The sequence below is a fragment of the Ictalurus furcatus genome, chromosome 29 (genome assembly GCF_023375685.1).
Source record: "Ictalurus furcatus strain D&B chromosome 29, Billie_1.0, whole genome shotgun sequence".
NCBI classification, from domain to species: domain Eukaryota; kingdom Metazoa; phylum Chordata; class Actinopteri; order Siluriformes; family Ictaluridae; genus Ictalurus; species Ictalurus furcatus.
In genome coordinates this window covers 6,881,527-6,891,470 of record NC_071283.1, presented here as the reverse complement: position 1 = coordinate 6,891,470, position 9,944 = coordinate 6,881,527, and the positions used below count along the sequence as shown (strand labels likewise).

General features: G+C 36.3%; 1 protein-coding gene across 1 annotated transcript in view; it reads left to right on the top strand.

Moving 5' to 3' along the window:
• Positions 1–6,076: 6,076 nt before the first annotated feature.
• nvl (nuclear VCP like) overlaps positions 6,077–9,944 on the top strand; it is a 45,401-nt gene continuing 41,533 nt past the window's right edge. Inside the window, exons 1-4 of the mRNA XM_053619714.1 lie at positions 6,077–6,430; positions 7,431–7,501; positions 7,588–7,640; positions 9,760–9,850. Of these exons, the coding sequence (XP_053475689.1) occupies positions 6,377–6,430; positions 7,431–7,501; positions 7,588–7,640; positions 9,760–9,850 (269 nt within the window). The 5' untranslated portion in view covers positions 6,077–6,376. The remainder of the gene's footprint in view (positions 6,431–7,430; positions 7,502–7,587; positions 7,641–9,759; positions 9,851–9,944) is intronic.

Here is a 9,944-nt window from a genome sequence, read left to right as displayed (position 1 = left end):
TTATTTGGTGACATGTTCAAATCAGACCTGATGATTTACAGATTGTCCAAAGCTCCTTGTTTACAAGTTTAAGGATTTGGTTGCATTTGTATCTGTTTACTAAACTTTATATTGAATTGTTATCTATAGATACTGCATCATTTGCTGCACAAAAAGCATTTATACAAACGTGTTCAACTAATAGATAATAGACTGCCTTGCATTTTACAAAAGTGTAATTAAATCTTTGCACAGTTAAATCTTTGTTTTGCAAGAATTACATCTCAGATTGACATGCATACATGCCAAGACTTTCAACCAAGTCACAAAGTCACCTTATTATGTTGTATTTGATGTAAATTTGATGTAAAAACCATTGTCATACAGCCATCACTCCATTCTTCTCACTTTATACAAATGTTGGACCTCATGTGGCACTATCTGCATGACAAGTCATAACTTTCCTACAGGGTTAGACACATTGCTATCAACACACTGGGGTTAGAGCTGAGTTTTCTCCTCTAACCTGTCTTTCTTCCCTCAGCAATGCATTCCTCAGCTTACACATCCCACACCACTCGAAGACTAGCAGCCCTCTGACTTCATTCTGCTAGCACATTTGAGTGTTTTTTTTCCTACCATATCACATGCTCCTTGTGTTGCTGAAGGTGTATCTGGCAGCTATTGCAACATGCCATTATGGATGGTGTCTCTTTGGGACATTATACAGTAAACTCATCACAGCCTTTCAGAAGGATGCAAGTTGCCTTTGTCCAACAAACCACTTATGAGTCCATGCCAGATGCAATCTCAGATGAGTCTCTGTAAAAGCCTGCTTTTTCACTAGCGATCACTTTGGCAAAATGAGCAGGAGTAAGTTATATAGATTTATATAACTTACTCCTGCTCATTTTGCCAAACTGACCTCAGCCTTTTATTCCCAGAATGCATTTTATGGTAATATTAATAACATTCAATAAGTTAAGAAATCTTAATTTAATGTGTTAATGTTAATTTGAATAATGTGTTTTCTGTTTATGAGACCAGTTACTGTGAAACAACTTGTTGAAATGGAGAAGTTTTATTTGCATTTCCAGGTATAAAAGGCAGAACCACCAAACTATCGGTACCGGCCGATATCACTCTGATCGGTATCGGTGGAGATATTTAGTATCGTGCATATATATATATATATATATATATATATATATATATATATATATATATATATACAGTATCTCACAAAAGTGAGTACACCCCTCACATTTTTGTAAACATTTGATTATATCTTTTCATGTGACAACACTGAAGAAATGACACTTTGCTACAATGTAAAGTAGTGAGTGTACAGCTTGTGTAACAGTGTACATTTGCTGTCCCCTCAAAATAACTCAACACACAGCCATTAATGTCTAAACCGCTGGCAACAAAAGTGAGTACACCCCTAAGTGAAAATGTACAAATTGGGCCCAAAGTGTCAATATTTTGTGTGGCCACCATTATTTTCCAGCCCTGCCTTAACCCTCTTGGGCATGGAGTTCACCAGAGCTTCACAGGTTGCCATTGGAGTCCTCTTCCACTCCTCCATAACGACATCACGGAGCTGGTGGATGTTAGAGAGCTTGTGCTCCTCCACCTTCCGTTTGAGGATGCACCACAGATGCTCAATAGGGTTTAGGTCTGGAGACATGCTTCGGCAGTCCATCACCTTCACCCTCAGCTTCTTTAGTAAGGCAGTGGTCGTCTTGGAGGTGTGTTTGGGGTCGTTATCATGCTGGAATACTGCATACGAATCATGCTCTGCTTCAGTATGTCACAGTACATGTTGGCATTCATGGTTCCCTCAATGAATTGATGTATGAGTGCTGCCAGCATTGCTGCAGAGGCTGAAGGGGTGGGGGGTCAGCCTGTCAGTGCTCAGACCATACGTCACACACTGAATCAAATTGGTCTGCATGGCTGTCATCCCAGAAGGAAGCCTCTTCTAAAGATGATGCACAAGAAAGCCTGCAAACAGTTTGCTGAAGACAAGCAGACTAAGGACATGGATTACTGGAACCAAGATAAACTTATTTGGTTCAGATGGTGTCAAGCGTGTTTGGCTGCAACCAGGTGAGGAGTACAAAGACAAGTGTGTCTTGCCTACAGTCAGGCATGGTGGTGGGAGTGTCATGGTCTGGGGCTGCATGAGTGCTGCTAGTACTGGGGAGCTACAGTTCATTGAGGGAAACATGAATGCCAACATGTACTGTGACATACTAAAGCAGAGAATGATCCCCTCCCTTCAGAGACTGGGCCGCAGGGCAGTATTTCAGCATGATAACGACCCCAAACACACCTCCAAGACGACCACTGCCTTGCTAAAGAAGCTGAGGGTGAAGGTGATGGACTAAAGCCTATTGAGCATCTGTGGGGCATCCTCAAACCGAAGGTGGAGGAGCACAAGGTCTCTAACATCCACCAGCTCCGTGATGTCGTCATGGAGGAGTGGAAGAGGACTCCAGTGTCAACCTGTGAAGCTTTGGTGAACTCCATCCCTAAGAGGGTTAAGGCAGTGCTGGAAAATAATGGTGGCCACACAAAATATTGACACTTTGGGCCCAATTTGTACATTTTCACTTAAGAGTGTACTCACTTTTGTTGCCAGTGGTTTAGACATTAATGGCTGTGTGTTGAGTTATTTTGAGGGGACAGCAAATTTACACTGTTACACAAGCTGTACACTCACTACTTTACATTGTAGCAAAGTGTCATTTCTTCAGTGTTGTCACATGAAAAGGTATAATCAAATGTTTACAAAAATGTGAGGGGTGTACTCACTTTTGTGAGATACTGTATATATATATATATATATATATATATATATTAGAGATGCACTGAATTAAAGGGCCAGTACACCACTGAAATATTTAAATGAAGATGAGTTGACAAAAACGTATATATTGCACAGAAAAATATATTTGTAGAGTAGTATATTTCACAAGTTAACGTTAATGAGTTAATATAATCAAAAACAGGTTTTAATAAGGCCTATATATTACCAGTTTGATGTTGAATGGTGAAGTAGAAATGTTTTTGTTTGTGGTGAGTGAATGTGAAGCCTAACAGGAGGTTTTTTAGAATTCAGTCAATGTTAATATGAATTAATAACATTCAATAAGTTAAGAAATCTTACATTAATCTTCAGAATATTGTTCATTTGTTAATGTTAATTTGAGTAATGTGTTTTCTGTTTATGAGACCAGTTACTGTGAAACAACTTGTTGAAATGGAGAGAATAAAGTTTTTATTTACATTTCCTTCAGAATTGTGGAATTAATTATTATTAATTTTAAAAAGGCAGAACTATTGGTTATCAGTATCGGCCGATATCACTCTGAATAATCGGTTATCGGTATCAGCTGAGAAATTTAGTATCGGTGCATCTCTAATATATATATATATATATATATATATATATATATATATATATATATATATATATATATATACATATATATGTATATATACATATATATATATAATTTATTTATATATTATATACATACAGTGGCAAGAAAAAGTATGTGAACCTTTTGAAATTTCATGGTTTTCTGCATAAATTTGTAATAAAATGTGATCTGATCTTCATCTAAGTCAAGGGTATTGACAAATATAATGTGTCTAAAATAATAACACAAAAAAAATTCTGATCCTGCATGTCTTTATTGAACACACTCATTCAACATTCAAAATGGCAGTGGAAAAAGTAAGTGAGCCCTTAGAATTAATAACTGCTTGACCCCCCTTGGCAGCAATAACCTCAACCAGGCGCTTCCTGTAGCTGTGGATCAGACCTGCACATCATTCAGGAGGAATTTTATCCCATTCTTCCTGGCAGAACCGCTTTAGCTTGGTCATATTCTTTCGACGTCTCATGTGTCTGGCTTTCTTCAAGTCATTCCATAGCATCTCTATTGGGTTGAGGTCTGGGCTTTGACTTGGCCACTCCAAAAGGCCGATTTTGTTTTTCTGAAGCCATTCTGTTGTGGACTTGCTCCGGTGTTTTGGGTCGTTGTCCTGTTGTCCCAGTTTCAGCCCAGCTTAAGCTACTGGACAGATGTACTCTCATTTGTCTCAAGAATATTCTGGTATAAAGAAGTGAAGTTCATCGTTGTCCCAATGACTACAAGTTTCCCAGGTCCTATGGCTGCCAAACAAGCCCAAATCACCCCTCCAACATCATGCTTGATAGTTGATATATGTCTTTGTGTGGTGTTACGGTATGTTCTGTTTTTACCAAACATGGCGCTGTGAATGATGACCAAACATCTCCACCTTGGTCTAATCAGTTCAAAGTATATTGTTTCAAAACTTTTGTGGTTTATTCATGCAACCCCTTTCTGTTCTTTTATGGTATTTATTCAGGAAGGAACATGCGGGACAACACATTGAGCTCAATCATGCAGTGAGTTTACTGGGACAAATAAAAGAATATCACACAGACAAAACTTTCACCTTGCCAGCAATTTCTCATCTGCACAATAAATAAACAGTAAATTAACAAAAATTTTTTACACAAAACATTACACAACAGAAAATAACACCACAGCATACCTGGAACAAATAAGGGAACATCACACAGACAAAACTTAACACTCTCTGCCACAGCTGCAAACAAAACACATTAAGAAAATAAATAAAACTTACACTTAAAACATATTAATTAAAAAGAACATTACAGCATGTAGATCAAAGAGACAGAGACACGCACCATCATGTCGCCAGCAGTTTCTCATGTGGTGAAAAAATGGCCATACTTCTGTTATTTACCCACCTGTGGATGACCTGTCCTTCTTCCCCTAATGGCTTATACACTATAGGTTGGACAGATATGACATGTGATCAAACATTTTGGTGAGATTCAAGACTAATCTTTTCCCCCTGTTACATTCAGATGCAATTTCAGATGCAAACATTGGTTGGATGAAAACTTTTCTCCCCCTGTTATATTTCAGATGCAAACGTAGGTCTTGCTGTCATATTCTTTTTGGAGAGAAGGCACTTTTTCTTGCCTCTCTTCCATGAAAGTCATAATTGTTGCTTTTTTTTTTGATTATGCTGTCATGAACATAAACATTTAATGTGCTTACAGAGGCATTTAGGTCGCATTATGTAGCTCTTGGATTTTTCTTAATAGCTCTAAGCATTAAACGGTCTGGGAGGCCCACTCCTGGGAAGTTGGAGATGGTTGGAGATGGCCTTATAACTCTTCCCAGATTGATGAGCAGCAACAATTGCTTCTCTGAGGTCATGGCTAATGTCCTTTCTTCTTGGCATAATATAGACAAACACCTGAGTCCTCCAGAACACCAAACTGCCAAAAGTTCTGCTTTATAGAGGAAGTCACACTTCTTGATGATTAGCTAATCTTGGGGGGGACTACATATTGGTATCAGTTCTGTTTTTTTTATTATTATTATTGATGGCACCCAATGATGGTAAGAAAATATATATTAATAGAATCAAACAAACTAACATTTGTCCACACAGTCCACACAAAGGTTGTGCTCTGCTAACGGAGTATTTTGCTGTCTCACTGTACTGCTGAATGTAAACAATGCTACCAGAGAACTGCACAATTTCAAAACAGTAATACATCATAGCCCTGAGTGCAAGTATCCCATTTGATAAAAAGCAAAATAAATAAATAAATAAATAAATTGGAAAACTGAAGAATTAAAGCATAAGTTCCCAAGCGCTGAAGCTGTTCTGGTGACTCATGGTGTCCCAACAATGTCTTCATTTATACATGATATATATTATGTGTATCTATAAAGCCAAATATTTATATATAAAAAAATAAATTTACTAAAGCAAAATAAAGGAGGAAAATACAATACTAATTGTTACTATACTAAAGCTAATGCTAATCTGTATGTTATATACGGAAAGCTTTAAATATCTTAATTTATTTAAGATATTTTAGTAAAAATAGAATTTAATTAAAAAAAAGTTTTTTTGATCAAAAGCAACTTTAATAAACAAGAGCTATTTTGTTGACGCGGTTTTTACCACTAGGTGGAAGTAGTGAGGCAGCCCGACGGTGCTCCAATACAGCAGGAGGCGGTGTGTACCATTATATATCCGTTTACATTTTATAAATGCTATAGAAGAATGCTGGGCTCCACATGGCAGGTCTCGGGTCGGAAAACATTATTGAAATAATAAAATAATGCCTTTTAGATAAGCGTGACAAACCGTGTGTGTTGAATGTGTTGATACGTTTGCTTTCCACATTTGACGCTTTGTTAGGATACGTAACCTAAAGTTCTCGCTATTCACAGCGCATTTAGATTTTTTATAAACAACACTAAACCGGAATGCATTGAGGAGTTAGCTCAATGAAAGAAAAACTATGAAGAACAGATGTAGTGGTATAGACCAGCGACTCAAACAGAGAGTTGAACAGGTAAGCTGGTAAATATTCATATTAATTACACTGAGTGATAGTTTTAGAGGCTTCACACAGCACGTAATAATACTGTATATGTGCGGTGACCTGGGGAAAGTTCTGACATTTAGAAGTCTGGTTAGCTCCAGAAAAGAAAGAAAATGACATTTAAAGAATTTATTCCAGTTCCAGTGAAAGGTGTGGCAACACTACCTCTACATTTATAACCTAATCTACTTATGGAAAAACAGCATTCATGCCAAATCTTAAAGAATATAAATTTACTACAGGAAATGAGTTTTCACCTTGATTATCAGCTTCTGTCTCTTCACCTGAGGTAAAAGTCAACAATCCCTCATCATCGTCTCTTCATTCAATCGATCTCTGTTCAGTGGGGAAATAATCACTGATTAATTCAGTCAATGTTTTGTTGGCTAAAGTTCTTGTTTTAAAGCTTTGTGTGGTGTCCTCTGTGTGTCAGCACAGTTCTCTGTATTCATGAGGATGATGTGGTGCAGGAGCATCACAGAGGTTTTGACAGCCAGTGTCTGATTACAAACCCTTCTCTTTGGTCTGTATCTGTCCAACAACTTGATCAAAGCCTGACATTCATTGCGTTAGAAAAGCACATTTAGCTAGCGAGTTTTTAGACATTTAGACTGACTGACCGCTAAATTACCTGACAAGACTTTTGAAGGCAGTAAGCCAGTGCAAGGTTAGAAAATAGTATAAATAAAACATTTCAATGTAATTTTGGTAAAAATATATTTGTTTTCTTATAATAGAGATGTTAAAGTATATTATTGTCAGTAAAACGTAGCAACATGCAACAGGTTTTCACGGACCACAACACACAAAGTGAACTCTACACTTTGGGAATTGTAATGCTGGTACTGGAAACATGCAAAACGACTGTATTTAAGTAAACATATAGGATATTCTGGAGTAAATTTCTGAACTACTGTCCAATAGAACTGATGAACAGATATGGTGCAACTCTGTATTTTAATTTCTACAGTACCTGAAATCCAACAACAGTCAGTATGTTGATGTTGCTGAAATGGCCGCAGACCTTCAGCGACAGTACAGGTGAGATACAATAGGCTGTTTTCATATTGCATCCTAAAAGTGTAATAAACATGCCTCACTTCTGTTGTGAATGTTTATTTTTACAGGCTAGATTATGGCAGAAGGAACAGAACAGCTTTTAGGATACAAGTGGAAAAAGGTGAATCCAATCTAACCTTTCAAGTGGAATAATTTGAACTCTGTTTACACCTTGACTTAAGATGCAGCTAACATTTCACCACATTAAAAAAAACAAATAAAAGTAAATGTACATAAACAGGACCAGCTCTAGAGTATAGGAGTAAGCTTTTCATTTTCAGGCACCTCAGCCCACATTAAAAGTCACACCTCTGATTCTTAGCCATCATTAATTATATCATTCATATGTGATCTGAAACTCCATCCATAGCATTAATGGCCACCAACTCCTTAATTTCTGCATTGCTTATAATCCCCAAAGTCTCAGACATTTCACTTGTACTTATTTTCTTTCTTTATTTTATTGACACTTTTCACCCTTTTTTAAAATTTTTTTTTTAGCTTGTCATAGAAAAAAGCTTTCTCAGTAATCAGATTTTTGTTCATGAATGAGCCATGATAATTTCTTGAAATTGTCTCGTCTTATCTTGGTTGAGTTCTGTATCAACCTGGCCATTTAACTCTGGCTTGTAGTCAGATTTAACCCTTTCCCTAATAAATGTTGAACGCTTGCATAAATTTGCAGACGTGAAAGTCTTTTGGCTCATTTCCCACTGGTGCACTACATGTCGAAAGGTTTGTGGACACCTAACCATTACATCCATATGTGCTTCTTCCCCAAACTGTTGCCACAAAGTTGGAAGCACCTGTATGGAATGTCCTTGTATGCTGTAGCATTACAATTTCCCTTCGCTGGAACTCAGAGGCCCAAACCTGTTCCAGCACGACAGTGCCCCTGTGCACAAAGTGAGGTCCTTAAAGACATGGCTGCCAAGATTGGAGTGGAAGAGCCCTGACCTCAACCCCATTGAACACCTTTTGGTGAATTGGAATGCTGACTGTGGGGCTAATTGAAAGTTTCCCCAGAAGACTGGAGGTTATTATAACAGCTAAATCTGGAATAGGATGTTCAACAATCACGCATTGGTATAATGATCAGGTGTCCAACTTTTGGCCATGTACGTATGCCTCACTACTAGTCATTACAAATGTTTATAATTGAAAATGATTTTCACCACGTATATACTGCAATACAGAAAGTTATAACCGCACGTTATATTATGTTTAACTTTTAATCACCAAATTTGTTTAAAGAAAGGCAGTCTAGCTTCACAGCAAGGTAGCCATCCACCGGTTTTCTACATTACCATGTATCCATGATTCATGGTAGAAATAAGATCCAATCATAAATTACAATTCAGGCAATGAGGTGTAAAATTAAAGTGGGGAGATATTCATCAGAGTAACATATAAGTGTAAAATTTTAATACAAGTTAATATTAATAAATATTACTTATACACTAGTAAGCAATGAAATGAATATAATTACTTATCAATCACTGTATATACTTAGAAATTGTTAATAAATAGTATCTGTTTTACACTTTACAGTAAGTGACATAACCCAATCATGAAGTAATGTTTACTGTCTGCTATTATTTTAATAATTGGAATACTTTTTACTTATCTAATACTTAAACCACTCTTAAGCAATTAGAAAGTGTTCCTGATTGATGTTATAAAATTGTCATTAATAATAGTTACATGACACATTCAGAGATATTCAAAGAGTTATGAAACATGCAAATTCGCTTGAAGAGAACAATAATTCTTAGGTCGGATGATGGACAAGTAAGTGGAGGGTCTTCACCTAAGACAACTATCCACTAATATTAGTTAATACATTAATTTGCATATAAACCAATAATAATATGTAAAACTGTGAGTAGAGAATGGCTGCTAAATTAATTTCATTCAAATTAAGTATATTTAATCCCATTTCGGAAAGTGTTTGATGAGTAAATGTTAGTGTTAAAAATTAAATACAATTTGCAAATTAGTTCCATAGACATAAATAGTTCAGCAGTGCTTAGTTCCTATCACCTTCAATTTTAAACCACAAGTGTTACTGGGTAAAGTTGCTTAGCTTTTAATGAAAATATATTCTTACTACTGTATTAATTAATGTTGATTAATGTACACTTATTGTACATTGTTAATGGTATAAAGTTGTTTATCACTAAGTTTTTGTTGTTTGTCTTTTATAATATGTTTTTAATATATGTTTTTTTTGTGTATAGTGCACAAGATAATATGTAATGATTCTGGGCTCTCAGCACTAGAAGACAAACACTTGGCTAAAAGAGCAAGACGCAGTAAAGAGGATGATGGGTAAGAGATGTTAGACATAGATGGTTGTAACATCTTGTAATAAGGAGAACACTGGTTTATTTTGTGAAATTGAATTACTTGATTTGTAATTGGT